Genomic DNA, 26,445 nt, shown 5'->3' with positions numbered 1-26,445 from the left:
AGTACAGAGGCAAAATACAAGTTCTTAACTGAAAACGTGTGTTTATTCACACTTGAGGCAATTGCACAAAACAGCACATAACTTTGCAGTCTTGGTGTTAATTCACACACCGTGGAAAGTTCATATAACACAAGTCACCTTGCTGGCAGTTCTGCCTCCAGTAGTCCACAGCGGGCTTTAGGGTGCCTGTTTCCCCAGCATGCGGCTCTCAGCCCTCCAGGACAGCACAAAGCCTCAGAGCCCAAAAACAGAGACATCTCTGCTGAGCCCAGCTGCCTATTAAGGACAGCCAAGTGCTGCCAAAACCTGGAAGGCACTTAAACTCCGGTCCGGTATTTGACCTCACCTGGCTGAAAACCAGAGCAGCCGCACATGCTGGGAGGAAAATACCTGCCTTGCCAGACACAACCCCTCGCTGTGTCACAATAGTAACAGTTCTATATAGTTAATTGGTATGTTTATATTGACCCCTATAATAAAATGATGACAATATATATCCTACATGGTGAAAACTGTAAAACACAAATAAAAAAAAAATGAACAAAATAGCTAGTTAATTCTGCCTATAAAAAAGTGCAAAAAGTGATCAAAAAGTCATATGTACCCTAAAATGGTATTTAAAATACGGATATGAATTTGGTATTGGCGTACTCATAACAACCCACAGAATAAAATTATTGTGACACTTATATTTGAGAATGATCTGTGTATGTAAAAATGTCGCTAAGGTGTAGATCAAGGGTGGTCTTTTCTCCTCAGCTGCAATCTCTCACAGGCACTTACAAGATGGCCTTACACGCTGAGAAAAGTTGGCTAGTCTTACTTGTATAGGGCCTCCTAACTGACCACTGAAGACAGATGTCGAGGGAAAAGAGGAATGGGGAGTGTTTGATTTCATCACGCCCAAATCTTTGTTTCTTCAGGAGAGAAGTCAGAGCCAGAAGTTCGTGCCTGCCAAGTATGCTTGGCCGAGTGTGCGTGTTGGATGGAAGTCAGGAGCAATAGTTGGTGCTCAGTCAGTTGGCAAGCAGCATAATGAAAGGAATGCAACGTTCCCGTGTGTGCGGTGTCCCTTTATTATTTACATCCATACACATGGAAAGTTATCAGGGTTAACGGAAATCTGTCACATTGTACACGCCATAAGATTCGCAGGCAGCATGTTGTGGAGCTGGAGGAGCTGAGAAGTTTAACAGTATTTTATTCATTTAAATCCTCATTCTATGATCAGGAGTGATGCAGTGTTGTCAGTGATTGAGTAGGACCGCCCACTGGACTCCTGGGCATAGAAAGAGCAGGGGTGCAAATAAATAAAACACAAGTTATATTAAAACTTTTACAAAACTATGTATTAATCTGCTCAGCTCCTCCTGCTCTATAACATGCTGCTCATACACTCACAACTGGAAAGAGCACCAGGACAGCTTTATCTGTAAACTGTTGCTGAAAATCGGCCAGGGGGCATTATTTATGCATGAGACCCATTATGTTTGTGTTAGGCGTCTTGCACACGACCGTATGTATTTTGCGGTCCGCAAAAAAATACGGATGGCAACGGAACAGCTGGCCTAATAGAACAGTGCTATTCTTGTCCGTAATGCAGACAATAATAGGACATGTTCTATTTTTTTTGCAGAACGGAAATACGGAAACAGAATGCACACGGAGTACCTTCCTTTTTTTTTGCAGACCTATTGAAATGAATGGTTCTGTATACGGTCCGCAAAAAAATAAAAAATAAAAAAACTGAACAGAAACGGAATGAAAATACGTTTGTGTGCAAGAGGCCTTAAAAAGGATTTTCAGAGATTTTTTAGGCTACTTTCACACTGGCGTTTTGGCTTTGCATTTTTGAGATCCGTCATGGGCTCTCACAAGCGGTGCAAAACGGATCAGTTTTGCCCTAATGCATTCTGAGGATCCGCTCAGAATGCATCAGTTTGCCTCCGATCAGTCTCCATTCCGCTCTGGAGGCGGACACCAAACCTCTGCTTGCAGTGTTTTGCTGTCGGCTTGACGAAACTGAGCCAAACGGATTCAGCACACAATGTAAGTCAATGGGGATGGATCCGTATTCTCTGACACAATAGAAAACGGATCTGTCTCCCATTGACTTTCAATGGAGTTCATGACGGATCCGTCTTGGCTATGTTATAGATAATAAGAAAAACGGATCCGTTCATGCCGGATGCATGTGGTTGTATTATTGTAACGGGTCCGTTTTTACAGATCCATGATGGATCTGCCCAAAACGCGAGTGTGAAAGTAGCCTTAACCTCTGGATAGGTCATCAGTATCTGATCGATGGAGGTCCGACACCCAGGACCGCCACTGATCAGCTATTTGAGAAAGGACCTGCGCTGTGTCCTTCTCTCGGCTCACCATGCACAGCACCGTTCATTGTACACTGGCTTTGCTTGGTTCAGCCCCGATGAAGTGACTGCTCCGAGGCCACGTGACGTCACTGGCCTAGGGAAAGCAGCGAGAAGGCTGCGAGCGCTGCTGCCTTCTCAAACAGCTGATCGGCAGTGGTCCTGGGTCTCGGACCCCCACTAATCAGATAGTGATAACCTATCCTGAGGATTGGTCATCAGTTAGAATACCCCTTTAATAAGAAATATCATTTGTCTTTATGATTCTGGTGAGACTAATCATATGACCATTTATCTTCTCCTGGAAGCAGCAATGTTATTACAAACCTAAGTGTGATCTGTGATGGGAGAAGTCTCCATGAATTCTTTTTGCCTATTTTCAGATATAATAGGAAACCAAGCCAAGTGCCGTATGAAGAAAACCGCTCTACAGCCGGTTACCGTCACGCGATGTGTCAACCTCCGAGTAGTTTCAAGTTGTGCAGCACAAACCATATTATCGCATATAAAACTCCCGCACAAACTGTGCTAAAAAAATAATAAAAATCGGGGTGTATTGTTGTAGAGGACATACCTACAATGAAGACAAAGTCAAATGAACAGCGCCATAGTAAAACTGCTATTTAAGGACTTTTAACCTTTTCTCACAAAGGCCACAGGTATTTATCAGTAATGTGAGTAAATGTACAAACCCCCACCCCTCATCATTCAGTTCTCAGTCAAAACCTTAGAGGTGGAGATACTTTAAAGGGAACCTGTCACTGGGATTTTGTGTATAGAGCTGAGGACATGGGTTGCTAGATGGCCGCTAGCACATCCGCAATATCCCAGTCCCCATAGCTTTGTGTGCCTTTATTGTGTCAAAAAAACTATTTGATACATATGCAAATTAACCTGAGATGAGTCCTGTACATGAGAAGAGTCAGGGACAGGACTCATCTCAGGTTAATTAGCATATGTATAAAATCGTTTTTTTTATACAATAAAAGCACACAGAGCTAAGGGGTTAAAAGTCAGTGACTGGCATTATCGCCAATGACGGACCCTGCCACCATGTGTCTGCAGGCACTCGAACGATAGGCCATCAATATCAAAATCCTGGACACCCCCTTTAAAATAAAGCAGTAGTGCACATTTGGGATCACAGTTTCATTCAAGCAAGGGACAGAGGACCCCCTTCCTCATGATCAGTGTGGGACCTATCCTGTGGTCTAACCTTTTTAAAAAAAAAGAAATATCCCTACAGAGCTGATCTCATATTATTACGTATTGTCCGGTAACACGCCTAGTCCCACAGTCGTCCATCCCTCCCCAGAATGATGGTATTTCTCTGGTCGGGTAAAAGGAAAAACCTGAGGCCCCTCATCTTCTGAGGAGCATGATTATAAGGAAGCCTCATGACTTCTTTACAAGCTCTAGGATAAAACATGTTGACTCGGCCAGAAATCTGCTCTATTTACCTGAATTAGCCGTGCCAAGTCAATGTGAGCAGGAAGGAACGGCTTCACAGACAAGGCAGGAACCCCGAGGTCGTGGAATGCCGGGAGGGACAGTAGAATTCCCCATAATAAACGAAGCTGGGAAGGGCTACAGGGAACCAGCGCTATTTCTGGAATGTAACTGCGCCTACAAACAGGTTTGGGGTTTTTTGGTCTTTTTTTTGCTTCAAAATTTAAATCACTAGTCAGTAAGGCTTGATTTAAATCATAGTTTTCTACATAAAGAGTAATTCTTGCTGGTATAACTTATAATATGCAAGTAGATGAAGATTTTTAGAATAACAACTTTTCATATTAGTTTGATTAGGTTGATTCTGCATTCATAGGTTTGTAGAAGTTAGGATTAAGGTATTTTTCTCAACTCTGTTCATGCTATAACATTTTTGCTGTGAAGAAGAGGCATGTGATCTCTGCTGAGTCAAATTCAGTTTTGAGAACTGCAAAAGTAAACCAAGCATCTGTGATAATATCTTGTAGGCAGAGAAACTGTCCAATAATCTTACAAAAACCTCTGAAGAGCATGACATTGTGAATGGATTAATGGAATTTATTTACCAAAAAAATTACACATATAAAACCTTATTCTACATAATTAAAAAATGAATCTTTATTTAAGGATAGAATAACCTTTGGATGGTAATATATTTTCCTCAAAAAGCATTTTATATTAAAAAAAAAATCAGATTTAAATAAATAAATAAAAAATCTGATTTTTTGTTAAATCATTGATATTTATCCACCCTGCTTTCAAACCTGTTCCTATTGTATTTGAGGTCTGCTGACTAGCTTTCCACCCTCTGTTAAGACTATTCGGCACTGGTATTGTACACATCAGATAGGTGTATATCATTTATAAATGCACCTGTAAAAGGATGGGATGTAATCACAGACACCCACCATGCAGGGAACTTCAGCATAGCTCCAATCAAGTGAATGTACCCTGCACAGCTGTACAAGGAGCCACAGTGCTGAATATGTACCTTCTTCATTCTCAGGATCAGAGGGGGTCCCAGAGGTCGCACCTCCACCACTAATAAAGAGATAGTAGATCCTAGTTACTGTATATTTCACACCACCATCCTTTAAAACAATGATTTAGGATGGTAGCTATAATTGTGTAACATATTTCTTTTACCGTTATTGCTCCTATCTTCCATTCTGGGATATGGTCACATGTCCATGTCCGTGCAGCTCCTTCTCATTTCCTGTGATGTTATGTCCATGGGTGTGCCAAAGAAGCTACATGGCCAGTGATAGTGGAGTGTCTATGTAACTAGCGGGATGGGAGGAGCTATAAACTAGCAGGGCGTGCCGGGGGTGTGGCAGAGAAAGGAGAAGTGCATCATGGGTTTGGTTGGATACAGGAACAGAAAGTGCTACATACTGGATGGAAACAACGAAGAGTGATTTATTTAAATAGTAAAAATGGGTCAAGAATTGAAAAAAGAAACAGCACGGGGAAGATGTACAGGAGGTAAACAACTACATGCCCAAATGTGTTAAAAACCACAGGAATCCAAGAAAACCCCCTTATAGTAAGGCTATCATTTCTAGTGTTATAATGTACATGACCCTATTTTATCAGAATAATGGCTGCGTTAACCTGGTTTTGGAAGCATTACACTAATCAGCCAGCCGCTGTCTGAACGTGTGCTGTATAAAGACGAGTTACCGGCCTCCATTACTGATCTATTACATCTGTATATCTTGGGATTATTATTTCTTTCCCACTGGGGCCTCACCTACTGAACCCTGGCATACACCACGCTGGCAATCACCATGATGTAATGTCTGGAGAGTGATCTGCGGAGGACATCGGTGCATAGTTATCACTGGAATGCTGGCGAGGACACTGTATGGCGGTACTGTACCTGCTCCATCACATTCAAATACGACCACCAAATAACCTGCGGAATATACTGGGGCAGATTTATTGAAGGGTTTCTGTCACCTGAAAAATGGGTATTAAGCTGGATGACATTAGCAAAGTGCTAATGTCAGCTGAACATAACTATATTAGTGCCATCTTACTGCCTGAAGCCATTATTGAGAAAAACAAACTTTTACAATATGCTAATTAGCCTCTAGGAGCAGATGGAGGGGGGTGGTGTTGCCCCTGCTCCAAGAGGCTCTTTTCACGCCCTTCTCATCTTGATTGACAGGGCAGCGCTGTGTCTGTAGTGTAAATATAGCGCTGTTCAGTATTCAGCGCAGGCGCAGTGAGGAAGCCAGCAGCCACCAAGCGTCCCTCCCTCACTGCGCCTGCGCTGAATACTGAACGGCGCTATATTTACACTGCAGACACGGCCGGCGGGAGGAGAGCAGCGCTGCCTGGCCCTGTCAATCAAGATAAGAAAGGAGGCACAATGCGGTCATTAGTAACTGTGAGGGGCACTAAGAGGAAATACCCTAGATTACTCTGTTATATACTGGGATGGCTAGGTCTTACTGGCCAGCACAGCGACCCCTGCTGGGGATTTCACAGGGGCAGTCAGCATCTCTACCATAGGTGATTATTCTTTTTCCTCTATCACCACAGGGACCTTGTTCTGGATCCAGCGGGCATCATGCCGACACGCCCGCAACACCCTGGATGAGGTAGGTCCAGTTGGTTCTTTCATTTATTGCAAGGAGTATTGGTACCCCCATGTACCCTATGATAGATTTTATTAGGTGGGACTGGGTGAGTGAAGTTATGCATTGGGCGGAGTTAGAGGAGTGAATTAGTGTAAACAAAAAAATTTGCCACGCGTCGCTTAACTTATCCGCCTTCGTGTCAATTTGAATGGCAAATGCAATGGGGGGGGGGGGGGGGATGCTTAATCCTTGCCCCAGGTCCTGGAAGGCAAGCTACCCCTCTGCCATTACTATACTACTATACTAAATAGAGTGCACTTCATGACACTGTCATCAGTTACCGTCCAACTTTCTGGATAAACCGGGCTTCAGGAATGAAAATAAACACAAACAATGTGTGGAGAATTTGTCCTATCAACCGGCAAAAAAAATATAATACAGAATAGCAACAGGCATAAATAGGCAACAATCATTTGGGATGGGTGGGTTAGAAAACGTTCTCGACTTTAAAGTAATTGAGATGCTTTGGCAAGACCCGAAATAACCAGTTCATGAATGAAAACCTACCAATGTGTCCAAATAAGGGTATGTTCACACACTACAGACTTCTGCCAGAACTTTCTGTGACTATTCCATGAAACTTTAGTATGAAATGGATTTTCAGGCCCAGAAATCTGAGTATCTGCCTCACTATAAAAATAAACTGATAAATAAATGTTCTCATAAACTACAAACTTCATCTGAAAAATGTGGTAGAATATACCCACAATAAACTTCAATAGTCAGAGCCATTCCAAACAGAATAATTAAAAAATACACAATGCATCCAATAAGCAGTTACCCTACCCCACTATGTCTCATCCTGCTGAACCCAAACCAACCACTCATCACCCCAATGAACTTATGAAACTCTGGGTCCTGCTGAATCTTAAAGCTACAAAACGAAACATCTCTTCACTGAATCTTATCAAATCACTGAAGTACACTGGACTAAACAACCCATCATCCCAATTAACCAGACTAAGGCACCCATCATGCCTCAAAACCACCCTTCATCCCGCTGAACCCTATTAAACCCACCCTTACCCCAATGAACAATACAAAACCAACTACCAATAATTCTGTTAAACCTAGGAAACTGCCCAGCCGCCCTATAAACCCATGAAACCATGAGGCTGGGTTCACACCTGAGCGTTTTACAGCGCGTTCCTACGCGCTGTAAAACGCTCAACAAGGAGAAACCAATGCTTCCCTATCGGCATGGTTCTCACCTGGGCGTTTTACAGCGCGTACGATCGCACTGTAAAACGCCCGACGGCCAAAGAAGTACATGAGCTTCTTTGGGGCGTCTTGTCGCGCGTTCCCGTACATAGACTTTCGGGAACGCGCGACAATGGGCGTTCGCTTGTCTCTGTATGCGCGATTGCAAACGCCCGTACAATCGCGCATACAGAGCGCTCCTTTCAGAACGCTCAGGTGTGAACCCAGCGTAAGAATTTTCTCTACACCTTATTCAAGTATCCATTAGCTCGCTAAATCCAAGACTCTACACACACACAACTGTCAAATCACTGGACCTTATACCATCTACAGCAGTGTTTCCCAACCAGTGTGCCTCCAGCTGTTGCAAAACTACAACTCCCAGCATGCCCGGACAGCCTTTGGTTGTGCGGGCGTGCTGGGAGTTGTAGTTTTGCAACAGCTGGAGGCACACTGGTTGGGAAACCCTGATCTACAGCATCAGCTGTCACATCACTGGATTCTACAGCATCAGCTGTCACATCACTGGACCCTGCACCACCGCCTGTCACATCACTGGACCCTGCACCACCGCCTGTCACATCACTGGACCCTGCACCACCGCCTGTCACATCACTGGACCCTGCACCACCGCCTGTCACATCACTGGACCCTGCACCACCGCCTGTCACATCACTGGACCCTGCACCACCGCCTGTCACATCACTGGACCCTGCACCACCGCCTGTCACATCACTGGACCCTGCACCACCGCCTGTCACATCACTGGACCCTGCACCACCGCCTGTCACATCACTGGACCCTACACCACCGCCTGTCACATCACTAGACCCTACACCACCGCCTGTCACATCACTGGACCCTACACCACCGCCTGTCACATCACTAGACCCTACACCACCGCCTGTCACATCACTAGACCCTACACCACCGCCTGTCACATCACTGGACCCTACACCACCGCCTGTCACATCACTGGACCCTACACCACCGCCTGTCACATCACTGGACCCTACACCACCGCCTGTCACATCACTGGATTCTACACCACCGCCTGTCACATCACTGGATTCTACAGCATCAGCTGTCACATCACTGGATTCTACAGCATCAGCTGTCACATCACTGGATTCTACAGCATCAGCTGTCACATCACTGGATTCTACAGCATCAGCTGTCACATCACTGGATTCTACAGCATCAGCTGTCACATCACTGGATTCTACAGCATCAGCTGTCACATCACTGGATTCTACAGCATCAGCTGTCACATCACTGGACCCTGCACCACCGCCTGTCACATCACTGGACCCTGCACCACCGCCTGTCACATCACTGGACCCTGCACCACCGCCTGTCACATCCCTGGACCCTGCACCACCGCCTGTCACATCACTGGACCCTACACCACCGCCTGTCACATCACTGGACCCTACACCACCGCCTGTCACATCACTGGACCCTACACCACCGCCTGTCACATCACTAGACCCTACACCACCGCCTGTCACATCACTGGACCCTACACCACCGCCTGTCACATCACTGGACCCTACACCACCGCCTGTCACATCACTGGAACCTACATCATCGCTTGTCACATCACTGGACCCTGCACCACCGCCTGTCACATCACTGGACCCTACAGCATCAGCTGTCACATCACTGGACCCTACACCACCGCGGCACCACCTGTCACATCACTGGACCCTACACCACCGCCTGTCACATCCCTGGACCCTACACCACCGCCTGTCACATCACTGGACCCTACACCACCGCCTGTCACATCACTGGACCCTACACCAACGCCTGTCACATCACTGGACCCTACACCACCGCCTGTCACATCACTGGACCCTACACCACCGCCTGTCACATCACTGGACCCTACACCACCGCCTGTCACATCACTGGACCCTACACCACCGCCTGTCACATCACTGGACCCTGCACCACCGCCTGTCACATCACTGGACCCTGCACCACCGCCTGTCACATCACTGGACCCTGCACAAACCGCCTGTCACATCACTGGACCCTGCACCACCGCCTGTCACATCACTGGACCCTGCACCACCGCCTGTCACATCACTGGACCCTGCACCACCGCCTGTCACATCACTGGACCCTACACCACCGCCTGTCACATCACTGGACCCTACACCACCGCCTGTCACATCACTGGACCCTACACCAACGCCTGTCACATCACTGGACCCTACACCACCGCCTGTCACATCACTGGACCCTGCACCACCGCCTGTCACATCACTGGACCCTGCACCACCGCCTGTCACATCACTGGACCCTGCACCACCGCCTGTCACATCACTGGACCCTGCACCAACGCCTGTCACATCACTGGACCCTACACCACCGCCTGTCACATCACTGGACCCTGCACCACCGCCTGTCACATCACACTCACCTGTAATAGGACAGCAGACCATTGCTTAACACAAACCAGCGTCTCTGATACCCCTTCAGATAGTTAGTCCATTTGAAGAGCCAGCCTTTGTAGGTGTCAGGTCCGGGGGCGGCTGGGGTGCCCGGGAGGACGGAGCCTGCATTACTCATGTCTCTGGCGCCAGAGCTCACCGCCCCGATCCGCGGACAGGACAGACAAGGCACAGCGGAGATCAGGGACACCAGCCCGCTACAGCCAGGAGCGGCCGCTCTCCCCATAGACCAGCTCCGAAGTGGGCTGGTACAACGCGTCCGACACACCCCCTCCACCACGTGACTCCAGGGGGCGTCAGCCTCAAAACAAATACAGGTCACGTGGCCGCCTGTGATCTCGGCGGGGTCCTCGCGGGATGAAGGTGTTCTCTCGGATGCTGGGCCTTGTAGTCCTATGGATGCTGCGTTATATCCTAGTGCTCCACTCCACGTTATCTGCCAGTAAATCACATGGTGAGACATAAAAACAAGTGAAGAAGTGGACCACGACCAATGGGGTTACTGCTTTCATTTGAGAGCTGAAGTCTGATTGGTCGCCATCACTGGCTCCACATGTCCTGCAGTAGTCACGTTTGGACGCCTTGTCTGATACTTTCTTGCAGGTTATTGGCTACAGGTACGACTACTAGACTGGGAGCATGTATCAAAACTGGTGCAGAGGAAAATAACATACAAAATCCAGTGTTGGTGCACATTTGGTTATTCCTCCTTCCAAACTTGATATCTATAGTCCCAATTAGGATAATTCCAATTATCTAGTAATGCGCCACCTATTCATGAGCCAGACATATTCATACTTCTCATAGTGTGTTCCCAATAGACGGACACAATATATCATACTGCTGTGCGCTCTGTGGTCGATTGGCCATTGGTTAGACACTTAGCTGGCTATATGCCACCTCCGTATGTTAGTTAATTTCAGTAGTGATGATAATGCTATACCATATGTGGCCAGTATACCAGATATAAAGTACAGCAGTGCCGCTTACCGATGATCAGAATCTCGCCATTCGGCTGTAGGGTTGGTTGTTAGGGTACTTTCACACTAGCGTTTTTCTTTTCCGGTATTGAGTTCCGTCACAGGGGCTCAACTATCTGAAGGGTCGTCTTCTCTATTTGTATTTTGTTTGTTGTATTTCCTTGTCTTTTGGATCTAGGCCTGAGGAAGACTCATGTTCATCCTTCTGGTGGAGGAATAGGTTGTCTCGAGTCCTGTCACTATACCAGGGCCCTATAGGATGTGTTAGGGCTCTAGATTCCTCTAGGAGCTGGTGTAGGATCCTCTAGGTGTATGAACTTTCCTACCATCGAGGTCAGTTCATACTGATAGTTAATCAGGACTTGGATTAGGGTTGTTCAAGGAGATGACCTTCTCCTCTACCCTTGTTTCCAGGCAAAGTTCCTGTCCCCTTTCCTCCTGTGCTCCGCGTGGAGTTGTCCATCCACACCGCATCCGTGACAGATCAATTTCACCAATGATGCCACAATAGTGCCATACATACAGCATCCTTTAAAACCGCAGTACTAGATAGTCTCCCATACTGTGCCCCTCACAGTCAATAGCGGAAAATACAGATACAGACTTTGCTGCAGATCCTCAACAAATACGTGTGCGGTTCATATGGATTTAACTGCAAATCCGTGGCAGAATCCGCAGCGGTATTTTTCATTCTGCATTGCAAAGGATGAAATCTGCACAAATTAACGTTCTGTAGATTTCAAATTGGCACCAGGTCAGTTTATAAAGTGGATTTGCTGCACGAAGATCCTGCGGCAACAAATCCTAAATAATGCTTTTAGGCCCACACAGTAAGGGCTCTTTCACACGAGCGGATCCCGTGTGGGTAATTCGCTGCATAAATGAGAACCAAGCCCCATTCCGGACAGCAGAGACATGGAGCAATAATATGATTGATAATGCTCCGTTGCTTTTACTACAAAATCACAGTGAAATAAAGTTGTCATCGTGATTTTCTAGTAAAAAGGTCACAGAACGGAGCATTATCAATCATGTTAATACTTCGTGTCTCTGCTGTCCGGAACAGGGGTGGCTCTCTTTCACGCAGCAGATTACCTGCACGGCATCCGCTCGTGTGAAAGAGCCCTAAGGCCTCTTTCACACGGGCGTCATGTTTTTTGTCCGGATAAGAGGCGGGTGCGTTGCGGGAAAATGCGCGATTTTTCCGCGCGAGTGCAAAACATTGTCATGCGTTTTGCACTCGCGTGAGAAAAATCGCGCATGTTTGGTACCCAAACCTGAACTTCTTCACAGAAGTTCAGGCTTGGGATTGATGTTCTGAAGATTGTATTATTTTCCCTTATAACCATAGTTATAAGGGAAAATAATAGCATTCTGAATACAGAATGCTTAGTATAATAGTGCTGGAAGGGTTAAAAATAATAAAAAAGTTAACTCACCTTCTCCTCTTGTTAGCGTAGATCCCGGTCTGTTCTTTAGCTGTGGGCTGAATGACCTGAGGTGATGTCAGATCACATGCTCCAATCACATGGTCCATCACCGTGGTGATGGAGCATGTGATCTGACATCACCACAGGTCCTTCAGCCCACAGCTAAAGAACAGACCGGCATCTACGCGAACAAGAGGAGAAGGTGAGTTAGCTTTTTTATTATTTTTAACCCTTCCAGCACTATTATACTAAGCATTCTGTATTCAGAATGCTATTATTTTCCCTTATAACCATGTTATAAGGGAAAATAATACAGTGAATAGACTGTCACCTAGAACCCATGCGTGAAAATCGCACCGCATCCGCACTTGCTTGCGGATGCATGCGATTTTCACGCAACCCCATTCATTTCTAAAGGGCCTGCGTTACGTGAAAAACGCACAAAGAGGAGCATGCTGCGATTTTCACGCAACGCACAAGTGATGCGTGAAAATCACCGCTCGTGTGCACAGTCTCATAGAAATGAATGGGTCAGGATTCAGTGCGGGTGCAGTGCGTTCACCGCACGCATCGCACCCGCACGGAAAACTCGCCCGTGTGAAAGGGGCCTTATAGTACTTCTCTAAGTGCCCTTCAGACTAGTAATGGCCACTGTTGTGCTCCTTGCAAAGTAATAATGCCGTCTTGTGCCCCTAATAATGTGGATTAGATAGATGTTCCCTTTCTGCTCCAAACATTACTAAAAAAAACCTTTGTGCCCTTTTAGAAGATAAAAACACCACCTCTGTACCCCTAGAAAGTAATAATGCAAACGTTGTACCTAAGACGGCCAGGGGCCCATCAGTATATACCTATCTAATATATAAAGCAGTGTGTGTGTGTGTGTGTGTGTGTGTGTGTGTGTATATATGTCCACTAAAGGAATCTGCACCGTCTCATTTACAATCCCAAAATTTGGCACACAGGTACATCAGGTGTCGGGGAAGGTTTTAGAGCAGGTCTCGGCTCTCTAGGACATACTGTTTCTGAGAGATTCCCAAAAAATGCATTAGCCAATAGAAGCTTGGTCACATGACCCTTATCAGCCAATAGAAGTTCTCAGGTCCTCCGGCCTCCACATACAGTTTTACTCCACGTTTCCATAACAACCCAGCCATTTATCTTCACTGCTGTAGGAGAGCTTTAAAGGAAATCTCTCACCAGGATAATCTCTATTGAAGTAAAGCCATGGCCTAATAGCACTTAGTACCTTATTTCAAGATGTGCCTTTGTTCCAGCAATAGATGTTTTTATCCTCTGAATGTCTAATTTATTTGGTATTCAAATGAGCCAGAAAGGTGCCCAGAGGGGCGTCACTCTTGCAGGAAGGAGCCCAGACACGCCCCCTGCCACAATGTGTCCACCCTCAAAAGACAAACCTAAAACCCCGCCCCCAGGTCCTGATAAGCCACGCCACTCTTTAGCCGACAGGGATTGAAAAAATGAAGTTAAAAATCAACTTCTGTCAGCTGCAGAGGTGGGAGGGAGGGTGACTTTCTCCCTGCAGCTCACGCTCAGACAGCATGGTGCTGCTGTCTGAGAGTGAGCTGTTCTAAGGACATGCCCCCAATCCAGTTAGGCCATGCCCCTCCCACTATTCAGCCGACAGGGATTGAGAAAATGAGGTTAAAAATCAACTTCTGTCAGCTGCAGAGGTGGGAGGGACAGTGACTTTCTTCCTGCAGCTCACACTCAGACAGCACAGTGCTGCTGTCTGAGAGTGAGCTGTTGAAAAGGACATCCTTTTGTCCATCCAGGCCCTACGCCAGATGAAAGGCGGACTGTCTGGCGTAAAACTGGATCTTTGGCCACCCTAGGGGCAGGCTGCTGTGGAGGTCACAGTTAAGGGGATGGTCCGCTATGGAGATCAGTGTTAAGGGGCAGATTGCTGTAAAGGCCACTGTTAAGTGGGAAGGGGGGGCCCTGTGGAGGTCACTGTCAAGGAGGTGATATGCTGTGAAAATCACTGTTAAAGGGGAAGGCTGCTGTAAAGGTCAAAGTTAAGGGGGTGGGCTGCTGTAGACGTCCAATTTTAAGGGACGGGGCACTGTGTGGGGGGGGGGGGCAGTGTTAAGGGGTGGAGGTCACTGTTTGGGGCTGGAGTGCTATAGAGGTCACTGTTATAGTGTTGATATCTTTTAACGACACGCAAACATTAAATGAAATAGATTAAATATACCCGAGCGGGTCCTTCAACTAGTATATAATACACACAAACAGTAAGTATTATATATGGGTATATACAGCACCTGTATAGCCTGGTAGTAAGTGTAATCTATTTTTTTTTTTTTGAGGGGGGGGGGGGGGGTGCGCAGAGTCTGCACATGGACAAACCCCCCTCACTTCTTTGCAGAAACACTGGCAATCTTGGACCTCCACATGGCTGATGGACTGCACCAAACAGGATAATTCCTATATGAGAAGATCTGTAACTACCAGGGTAGCATACCTAGCAGATGTGGTGGGTCCCAATAACTCAGGGGGCCCATATCGACTCAAACATTTGGTGCAGTTAGTAATGCAGTGTATTTAAAATGGCTTGAAACGAATGTGGCCCCATGGTTAGCCATGCTGTTAAATTGCTATATTATTTCTGTATCATGTGTCCTATGTGCATTTGCAGCGACCAGCTGGATCACTGCTAAAGGGTTAATGATATATTGCTATGGTTCACTGCTAGAGTAATGCACTGCGTATGCCAAAAGGCTATGTATGGTTTGGAAACAGCTAACTGTCAGTCTTTAGTTTTTGTTACCAGGTAGTGGCTTGGTCTCACGTTCCCTTATTTAGTGAGTTTTCTGCTGAACAGGCAAGAGAGAGGACCGGTTCTGTGTGTGTTGCTGCCAAGTAGGCCAAGGCAGAAGCCTTATCTAGTAAAACACCATTCCTGAGGGGGAAAGCTGCCAGAAAAGCAACTTCGCTAAAGATAAACCTCTGAGGATAGGTTGAATTATTGCAGAAGGTTGAGGACCATAAGGCTGGGTTCACACGGGCGTTGCGGGAAAAGATGCGGTTGTGTTGTGGGAACATGCACGATTATCCCCGCGAGTGCAAATCGGTTTAATGCGTTTTGCACGCACGTGAGAAAAAAATTGGCATGTTTGGTACCCAGACCCGAACTCGGACTTCTTTACAGAAGTTTGGGTTTGGGTTAGGTGTTGTGTAGATTGTATTATTTTCCCTTATAACATGGTTATAAGGGAAAATAATAGCATTCTTAATACAGAATGCTAAGTAAATTAGGGATGGAGGGGTTAAAAAAAAAAAAATTTAACTCGCCTTAATCCACTTGTTCACGTAGCCCGGCTTTTCTTCTCTTCTTCTTTGAGGAAAAGGACCTGTGGTGATGTCACTGCTCTCATCACATGGTCCATCACATGAACCATCACCTTAGTGATGGGTCATGTGACGGACCATGTGATGAGGGCAGTGACGTCACCACAGGTCCATTTCCTCCTGGACAGCAAAGAAGAAGACAGAAGAGAAGTCAGACTGCGTGAACAAGTGGATGAGGTGAGTTAATTCTTTTTTCTTTCTTTTTTAACCCCTTCAGCCCTATTTTACTAAGCATTCTGTATTAAGAATGCTATTATTTTCCCTTTATAACCATGTTATAAGGGAAAATAATAATGATCGGGTCCCCATCCTGATCATCTCCTAGCAACCGTGCGTGAAAATCGCACAATATAGAGCTTGCTGCGATTTTCACGCAATACACAAGTGATGCGTGAAATTCACTGCTCATGTGCAAAGCCCCATAGAAATAAATGGATCTGGATTCAGTGCAGGTGCAATGCGTTCACCTCACGCATTACACCCACTCGGAAATCTCGCCCGTGTGAACCCAGCCTAAAGGTGGTGTTTGGACTGAAACAGTAAAGGTAAATGCACCCATGCGACTTTAGACTTTACTTGCAGGGAGATAGCTGCAGCAGAAAGGACACATTTCCTGAGAAAGAATGTCCCCCTGAGCTGTAAAAGGAGAGAGCTGCAGCTGAAAGGGCACATACCCTGAGCTGTAATCTGGAGAGAGCTGCAGCAGAAAGGGCACATACCCTGAGCTGTAATCTGGAGAGAGCTGCAGCAGAAAGGGCACATACCCTGAGCTGTAATCTGGAGAGAGCTGCAGCAGAAAGGGCACATACCCCGAGCTGTAATCTGGAGAGAGCTGCAGCAGAAAGGGCACTTACCCCGAGCTGTAATCTGGAGAGAGCTGCAGCAGAAGAAACATGTCAACTGAGCTGTTATAGAGTAGCAAAAAGGACATGCCCCCTGAGCTGTCAGCCTGATATAAATCTAGCAGAGCAATGAATGGTGGGATCTCTGGATCCATGTGAGGTACAGGGCTGGTTCTAGCTTTGTTAGAGATTGTCATGTCCTATATGATTTGATTTTCATTCTTTATATCAATCATAGCACAACCCCTTTAAGTACCACACGCCAAGGGGCTTACTTTAAATGGCACCCAACCCTGGAATACCCCTGTAAGCAGTATCTGTGACCATTGTGCCCGTGTCCCTTGTGACCATATTTGAACAGCTGTGGAACTGCTCCAGCATATTGCTGAAAGAAAGTTTAACAACACAACAGTAGGGGATGCACATGCAGTAGATGTTTATGGTGGACATGCTCCTAAGGATAGTGTCAGGAGAAATTGGATACTTGACATGGTCATTTTTCAGTTTTTCCAGGTTTAAGGTTCCGCATCATTTTCAGTTGTAACTTGTCATTCTACCACATGATGGCACTGTTGTTCCTGGCCGAGGGGCAGCTTTCACTTCTGCGTCTGAGGTGAGCTTGTGGCTAGCATCATTTCTTCAGCACTGGGGGCTGTTGCAATCCAGGAGGGAACATAACGGCGTTTGTACTTTTCCTCTTTTTGTCTAGATGAATGTATTTCCTGAAAGCCTCATGTTCTTTTTCCCAGCGAAGGCTTTTCTTGTGCAGGTCACTCAAAAACTTCTTTTTCAGGTACTCATTGAAGTACAAGGCTTTCATTTCCATTCTAGCTATTTGTTTTAGCTGTAAGACACAAATAGGCGAGCAACTTGCTTTTGAGCGAAGAAATAAATATTCAGGGGGTCATTTATCAAACTGGCTTAGTTACCCATACCAACCAATCAGATTCCACCTTTCATTTTTCACAGCTCCTTTGGAAAATGAAAGGAGGAATCTGATTGGTTGCTATGGGCGACTATGCCTATCCTACTTTACACCAGTTTGATAAACGACTCCCTCAGTCTATGGATTTTTATCTTAAAATGAATAGGCGGGCAAAACCACTTCCATAGTATTTGTTATGGGGCTAGAACCGGTGGACATTTAAGATGCTGCTTGATCCGGTCTGAAGGCCGCGTGGCCACCGGTTTGGCATCCACAGATGAAGACTCCATTAGCTTTAAAATCTATGGGGATACAATTGTAGATCCTGCCATATATCCCGGCCGGATTTCTCTGCCACCGAGCCCACAACATTATTTTATTCTTTTCATATATCTAAAATAATCAACTTTACAATTATCTATTAGTATGATTATTTCCAGTCTTGATTAAGCCACCTGTACATCACTGACTGACATTCATTTTAATCCACCATGATGTAACGGTGGGTAATGATGACTCATGTGAAATAGTCAGGATGAGATAAACGTCTACTCTCGGCCGTTTAACCCTTAGATGCCACGGTCAATAACAACCACAGCATCTACCGAGCTCTAACTTGAGTATAACTTGGCATCTAAGGGTTAAACGGCCGAGAGTAGACGTTTCTCTCATCCCGGCCATTTCACATGAGTCATCATTACCCACCGTTACCCGGCCGGCCACAGACAGATGCCAAGTTATACTCAACTTAGATGCCAAGTTATACTCAAGTTAGAATATACTCTCCCCCCCATCATTGGCAGCAGCAGAGAGTTCCAATCGGGGTCCTAGTTCAATCGCTGGGGCTCCGATCGGTTACCATGGCAGCCAGAACGCTACTGCAGTCCTGGCTGCCATGGTTACTTAGCAATTTTAGAAGCATTATACTTACCTGCGCTGTCTGTGGCCGGCCGGTCGCTCCTCCTACTGGTAAGTAAAAAGGTCTGTGCGGTGCATTGCTTATAGCACAGACCTGTCACTTACCAGTAGGAGGAGCTCCCGGCCAGCCACAGACCGCGCAGGTAAGTATAATGCTTCTAGAAATTCGGAACTCTCTGCTGCCACCAATGATTGGGGAGGGGGGGGCCGCACTGGCCACCAATGAATTTAATACAGGGGAGGGAGGGGGCCCGCACTGGCCACCAATGAATGTAATTCTGGAGAGGGAGGGAGGGGGGTCTGGACCCGAGGGGTTAATTGTGCAGATCACAGCCCCCTGTAAGAGATTGGGTGCTGCCAGGCAGCAGGTGGGCAGTCATGTACACAGTTCTCAGTATATTCTAACTTGAAGCGTCCCCATCAGTATGGGGACGCCTCTATGTTAGAATATACTGTCGGATCTGAGTTTTCACAATGTAACTCAAATCCGATGGTATATTCTAACATAGAGGCGTTCCCATGATGATGGGGACGCTTCAAGTTAAAATATACCATCGGATTGGAGAAAACTCTGATCCGATGGTATATTAATAGGGACTCCTGACTTTACATTGAAAGTCAATAGGGGACGGATCCGTTTGCAATTGCACCATATTGTGTCAACGTCAAACAGATCCGTCCCCATTGACTTGCATTGTAAGTCTGGAAGGATCCTTTGCCTCCGCACGGCCAGGCGGACACTAAAACGCAGCAAGCTGCATTCGGGTGTCTGCCTGCTGAGCGGAACGGAGGCCAAACTGAGCCATACTGATGCATTCTGAGCGGATCCGCATCCACTCAGAATGCATTGGGGCTGTACGGATCCGTTCGGGGCCGCTTGTAAGAGCCTTCAAACAGAACTCGCAAGCGGAACCCCGAATGCAAGTGTGAAAGTAGCCTAACACTGACACATTCTGATGCTTTGGTATCCTAAGTATTTTGTAGCATCATCTATGTGACCAAATGGTTGCAAATTCAAGTTTCCTAGTGGGACAAATTTTCACTGTTTAAAAATTGTGAATCTTTAAAAAAAAAAAAAAAAAAAAAAGCATGACAACCTATAGCATAACTATAATGTATAAAACATATTCATATTTTTACCACAAAATAGTACCAATAAAAAAAATCATGTGATGCCCCAAAAGGGCATTTTCTTTTTTTCTTCTTCCATAAAATGTGCAAAAATCCCTAAACAAGGATACACTGGTATCAATACATTTGTCCGTTTCTTGGGTACCTCGTGCCAGTATAGGTTTATGCCACTTTGTGTGACGAGGGAAAATTTGCTGATGGTTCTAAGATTCACCTAGTAAAATGAGCCGTGAAATGCCTCACCTTCAGCTCCAGCATCCTCTTCTCACTGATGTTGTCCCGAATTATCACCTTGGCAAGATGGGTTCTTGGCACAAGAATGTGCTCAGAATTGGTTATTAAGCTAAAGTATGGAAAAAGAGACATTCAGATTAGTAGTACACAGATTAGGCTTGTAACTTTATTATGTACTCAGCGGTTATTAAAGGGGGTTGTCTGAGGGTCACTGTCCCGAACCCCTTCCACTCTTTTTCTGTCCACCACTGCAGCCTTCATGTAATCCTTTGCCTGCAGTGATGTGTTCCTCTTCCACACTTGACTGCTGCAACCAGTCACTGGCCTTCCACACTTGACTGCTGCAACCAGTCACTGGTTCTAGAAGTGGAGTGGTGGCACTATTTTTTATTTTATTTTTCTACTGTTCCTGCCTTTTTCTAGTCTGACAACCTCTTTAAAAGCGTTTTCTTCCACATGCGTGTCTGTCTGCTGCTCCATTTAAACAGGCCCCCATTCTTATGATCATGAGCAGTTGGAACCCAATCGATCAGACCCTTATCCCCTAAGTTGTCTTAATGAAAGAAACCCATTAAAGGGAACCTGTCATCAACTTTCTGCTGACCTCACTGAGGGCAGCATAAAATAGTGACAGAAATGCTGATGTCAGCTCATGAGCTATAAAAGTAAGTGGTTGCTGAGAACCAGCATCATAATCATTACAGTCCAGGCCTCGAAAAGAGTCCAGTCTACCTGAGAAGAGTCATGGTTTACATAATCTCCTGCTCTCCCTCCCATCTACTGATGATTGGCAGTTCTCTCCTAGAGAGAAAGGGAGAAAACTAGGTAGGAGACTGTCAGTCATCAGCAGCTGGGCAGGAGAGCAGGAATTCATGAATAACCATGACTCTTTTTTCCAGGCCCAGTCTGCAATGATTGTGATGTTGGTTCTCGGCAACCACTTAATTTTTACTTATAAATGACAGACCGCTGAAACCAACGTACCTGTCTCTACTTTATTCTGCCGTTAGTATGGTCAGCATAAAGTTGATGACAGGTTCCCTTTAACCTGCTCAGGACCGCCGTACGCAGAATTGCGTCCTGGAGGCGGCCCTGCTCTTCTGGGTGGACGCATATACGCGTCCTCCTGCGATAGCCAAGATTTCCTGTGAACGCCCGCACACAGGCGCGTGGGGTATTTATACTGCCCTGGCATTTTAGGGGCATGGCGAGTTCCTAGAATATTTTATTTTTTGTCACAAGTTAGCGGAAAATTCATAATTTTTATTTTATTTTATTTATTTTTCTTACAAAGTCTCATATTCCACTAACTTGTGACAAAAAATAAAAAATTCTAGGAACTCGCCATGCCCCTCACGGAATACCCTGGGGTGTCTTCTTTCCAAAATGGGGTCACTTGTGGGGTAGTTATACTGCCCTGGCATTTTAGGGGCCCATAGGCGTGAGAAGTAGTTTGCAATCAAAATCTGTAAAAAATGACCGGTGAAATCCGAAAGGTGCTCTTTGGAATGTGTGCCCCTTTGCCCACCTAGGCTGCAAAAAAGTGTCACACATCTGGTATCGCCGTACTCAGGAGAAGTTGGGGAATGTGTTTTGGGGTGTCATTTTACATATACCCATGCTGGGAGAGAGAAATATCTTGGCAAAAGACAACTTTTCCCATTTTTTTTATACAAAGTTGGCATTTGACCAATTTTGAAGATATTTATCTCACCCAGCATGGGTATATGTAAAATGGCACCCCAAAACACATTCCCCAACTTCTCCTGAGTACGGCGATACCAGATGTGTGACCCTTTTTTGCAGCCTAGGTGGGCAAAGGGGCACACATTCCAAAGAGCACCTTTCGGATTTCACTGGTCATTTTTTACAGATTTTGATTGCAAACTACTTCTCACGCATATGGGCCCCTAAAATGCCAGGGCAGTATAACTACCCAACAAGTGACCCCATTTTGGAAAGAAGACACCCCAGGGTATTCCGTGAGGGGCATGGCGAGTTCCTAGAATTTTTTATTTTTTGTCACAAGTTAGTGGAATATGAGACTTTGTAAGAAAAAAATAAATAATCATTTTCCGCTAACTTGTGACAAAAAATAAAAAGTTCTATGAACTCACTATGCCCATCAGTGAATACCTTAGTGTGTCTACTTTCCGAAATGGGGTCATTTGTGGGGGTTTTCTACTGTCTGGGCATTGTAGAACCTCAGGAAACATGACAGGTGCTCAGAAAGTCAGAGCTGCTTCAAAAAGCGGAAATTCACATTTTTGTACCATAGTTTGTAAACGCTATAACTTTTACCCAAACCATTTTTTTTTTTTTACCCAAACATTTTTTTATTTATCAAAGACATGTAGAACAATACATTTTGCGAAAAATCTATATATGGATGTCGTTTTTTTTTTTGCAAAATTTTACAACTGAAAGTGAAAAATGTCATTTTTTTGCAAAAAAATCGTGAAATTTCGATTAATAACAAAAGAAGTAAAAATGTCAGCAGCAATGAAATACCACCAAATGAAAGCTCTATTAGTGAGAAGAAAAGGAGGTAAAATTCATTTGGGTGGTAAGTTGCATGACCGAGCAATAAACAGTGAAAGTAGTGTAGTGCAGAAGTGTAAAAAGTGGCCTGGTCATTAAGGGGGTTTAAGCTAGGGGGGTTGAAGTGGTGAAGGCTACTTTCACACTAGCGTTCGATCGGATCCGTTCTGAACGGATCCGATCATATTAATGCAGACGGTGGCTCCGTTCAGAACGGATCCGTCTGCATTATATTGGCAAAAAAAAGCTAAGTGTGAAATTAGCCTGAGCGGATCCGTCCAGACTTTTACATTGAAAGTCAATGGGGGGCGGATCCGTTTGAAGATTGAGCCATATTGTGGCATCTTCAAACGGATCCGTCCCCATTGACTTACATTGTAAGTCTGGACGGATCCGCATGCCTCCGCACGGCCAGGCGGACACCCGAATGCTGCAAGCAGCGTTCAGGTGTCCGCCTGCTGAGCGGAACGGATGCTGAACGCCGCCAGAATGATGCAGTCTGAGCGGATCCGCATCCATTCAGACTGCATCAGGGCAGGACGGAAGCGTTCGGGTCCGCTTGTGAGCCCCTTCAAACGGAGCTCACGAGCGGACAGCTGAACGCTAGTGTGAAACTAGCCTAAGCCACCAATTCTGGAAGTAAGAAATGTGTGTCTCTCTGGGAATTTGTGGGGCAAATATCTTCAACTGGTAGCATGGGGCCAGAAGGATAAGACCTGAAGACTTACTGCAAGAGCTTGCAGAATAAAGGCTTAAAACCATATGCCAGCACCCCCATTGTGATCATGCTATGCCATCAGCATTGAGCCTTCTACAGTAGTCAATGGGGTCTGCGTCTACACCGTACTCAATGTCGCAAGCATCTGGCAGTCATCACTCAAATGAATTGTGAGACAGCTTCTTCCTATTGAATACATCTGCCCCAGTAGTTGGCAGTACGGTACAAACCTGTACAACATTGGACCCTCTGTACATTTTCTTGTGCAAAAAATTACCATGGGACGTTCAGATGCCTCTTTTAACATTTTAAAACTGATGAGGAAACATTAGGCCAAACATAAAAATGGCAAAACTACCTACACGCAAACATGACTGAACCGGAAGGATAACTGTATAAATAGCTGGGGTCCCGTGTCATCGGAATGTTTGTGACATCACCATAGTGTCATCATAAGCTGTTTGGTGGTTGGATATGATTCCTCTGAGCAGGCATGGATTTCAGGACCAAGAATGCCACCACTTAACCATTTCTATGCTGGTAATACATATCGCTTGGCGTATTTCTGTACTCGGCTGACATATTACGCAGTTCTTTACAGACATCATCATCATTCACTTTCCCCCATCAATCTAAGACCTAGGACCCCAGCGCTGCAGGTGCTAACCACTGAGCCACACATGCTGTAATATAATAACTGTTATGGATTGGAAATAGGAATTTAAAGGGGTTTTCCGAGATTTTGAAACAGATGACCTATCTTCAGGATAGGTGATCAGTATCTGAGCTGGGGGGGGGTCCAACACCCAGGCCCCCCACCAATCAGCTGTTTCAGAAGGGACCGAAGCTAGAAGCAACGCTGCGGCATTCTGTTAGCCTTTTCTAGGCCAATGACAACACATTTATCGTTCATGTGGCTTTTGAAATGAATCAGGCCGAGAACAATACCAAGCACAGGCACTATATAATGTATGGCGCTGTGCTTTGTAATTGGCAAGAAGGCCACAGCGCTCATAGGAGCGTCGGTGCCTTCTCAAACAGCTGATCGCCAGTGATTCCAGGTGTCGGACCCCCACTAATCAGATACTGATGACCTATCCTGAGGGATAGGTCATCAGAATCAAAATCTCACAAAACCCCTTTAGGCCCCTTGCAGACGAGCGTGAGCAGATTAGGTCCGGATGCGTTCAGTGAAAAATGCGCGATTTCGCAAGCAAGTTCATTCAGTTTTGTATGCGATCGCGTTCAGTTTTTATCACGCGATATGCGATTTAATGCGTTTTGCACACGCATGATAAAAAACTGAAGGTATACAAACATCTCTTAGCAACCAGCTGTGAAAAACACATCGCATCTGCACTTGCTTGCGGATGTGATGCAATTTTCACGCAACCCCATTCACTTCTATAGGGCCAGCGTTGCGTGAAAAACGCAGAATATAGAACATGCTGCGATTTTCACGCAACGCCCAAGTGATGCATGAAAACCAATGCACATGTACACAGACCCATTGAAATGAATGGGTCCGGATTCAGTGCGGGCGCAATGCGTTCGCATTGCACCTGCATGGAATACTCGGTCGTGTGATAGAGGCCTTAAGTGAGAGAGCTAGCCTAACCCCTCTGGTATCTACTCCCTGGTTTAGGCATAGAAGATGGTCTTAAATGTAAGATAGCAAGGAAGCTGTGCGTTATGCGTTATGTAGAGGCCGGCGCCTCTTCAGAACTGAGGCGGACCCTCCTCCAGCACAAAGGGCTATTATAACCGGCGTCTAAATAAATGACCCAGACTGTTTTCAATCAATCTAATGCTATGCAACCCCACCAGAGCTGGGAGTTCAGGACGGGAGCTGCAGCATACTCGGGCTACAAGTCCAATGCGTAGAACGTGCTCTTCTGAAAGGGGCCCCCTCCCCAGCCACTGGATCTGAACGACGACCTGAGATGACGCATCACTGAAAAAGTGGAGTAGGGTATGCTGGCACACGTCTGGACAGAACTGGACTACAGCCTAGACATCTGCTGGAGCTAGAATGTGGAGCTCACATTTGTAGTGTATGGATAAAACTTTGATAGATGGCGTCTTTTCATGTTTATACATTTGTGTTATGTTCTCTCAGTTATGAATACCGAGGCTATCCTTTTGCATCATCCTTTTTGAATCACCCTGTATGTATGTTTTACGATGTGACATTGAAATATAATAATACATATAATAAAATGTTTGTAATGTGTGTTCATTACAGATAAATAGAGCACAAGGTGGTTACAGCAGAAGAATAGAAGGCGGCAATGTCAATTTCTGGGCTGAGCCAAGTGACGGACAGCCTCTTCTTGGGCAGTGCGGCAGCGGCAGGCAAGGCCGCGTTACTCAGAAGCCACCATATTACATGTGTTATTAACCTCTCACTAGAATGCACAGCCTGCGTTATCCCTGATGTGGTGTACCTACATTTCCCTGTAGCCGACCTACCAGATACCCCCTTATATGACTACTTTGAAGCCATATCACAGAAGATTCACGAAGTAGAAGCTGCGGGAGGACGGACGCTGGTACATTGTGCAGCAGGTGTCAGCAGATCTCCTACACTATGTCTAGCTTATCTAATGAAGTATCGTGGACTCAACCTGCTGGCAGCACATGTTCACTTAAAAAGACTCAGGCCTATTATACGCCCTAATATTGGGTTCTGGAGACAACTCATCGCCTATGAACTGCATTTATTTGGGAAGAATACTGTCCGAATCATCGAATCTCCTATAGGACCTATTCCTGACATTTATGAGGCTGAAACAAAGAACATGGTTCCATTCTGAGGACAAGCATAGTTCAATTAAAATGGCAGAAATGGATTAAGTTTTAGTTTTTTAAACATTTTTTTTCAGCTAATTTAACAAATTAAAAAAGAAAAAAAATCTTACCGTGGTAAACGTTACAATTATAGCAAATTTAGCCGTTGTGAACATACAGTCAGGTCTATAAATATTGGGACATTGACACAATTCTAACATTTTTGGCTCTATACACCACCACAATGGATTTGAAATGAAACGAACAAGATGTGCTTTAACTGCAGACTGTCGGCTTTAATTTGAGGGTATTTACATCCAAATCAGGTGAACGGTGTAGGAATTACAACAGTTTGCATATGTGCCTCCCACTTGTTAAGGAACCAAAAGTA

General features: G+C 45.6%; 2 protein-coding genes across 2 annotated transcripts in view; one reads left to right on the top strand and one right to left on the bottom strand.

Moving 5' to 3' along the window:
- Nucleotides 1–10,440, bottom strand: part of OSBP2 (oxysterol binding protein 2) — a 273,565-nt gene extending 263,125 nt beyond the window's left edge. Inside the window, exon 1 of the mRNA XM_044275848.1 lies at nucleotides 10,140–10,440. Coding sequence (XP_044131783.1) covers nucleotides 10,140–10,396 — 257 coding nt within the window. The 5' untranslated portion in view covers nucleotides 10,397–10,440. The remainder of the gene's footprint in view (nucleotides 1–10,139) is intronic.
- Nucleotides 10,441–10,494: 54 nt separating this feature from the next.
- DUSP18 (dual specificity phosphatase 18) lies at nucleotides 10,495–26,205 on the top strand. The gene is made up of 2 exons (XM_044275850.1): nucleotides 10,495–10,624; nucleotides 25,510–26,205. Exon 2 carries the CDS (start codon nucleotides 25,556–25,558, stop codon nucleotides 26,078–26,080), a length of 525 nt encoding a protein of 174 aa, XP_044131785.1. The 5' UTR covers nucleotides 10,495–10,624; nucleotides 25,510–25,555; the 3' UTR covers nucleotides 26,081–26,205.
- Nucleotides 26,206–26,445: the final 240 nt, after the last annotated feature.

Source organism: Bufo gargarizans, chromosome 1 (genome assembly GCF_014858855.1).
Source record: "Bufo gargarizans isolate SCDJY-AF-19 chromosome 1, ASM1485885v1, whole genome shotgun sequence".
Lineage (NCBI taxonomy): Eukaryota > Metazoa > Chordata > Amphibia > Anura > Bufonidae > Bufo > Bufo gargarizans.
This window is presented reverse-complemented; position numbering and strand designations above follow the sequence as displayed.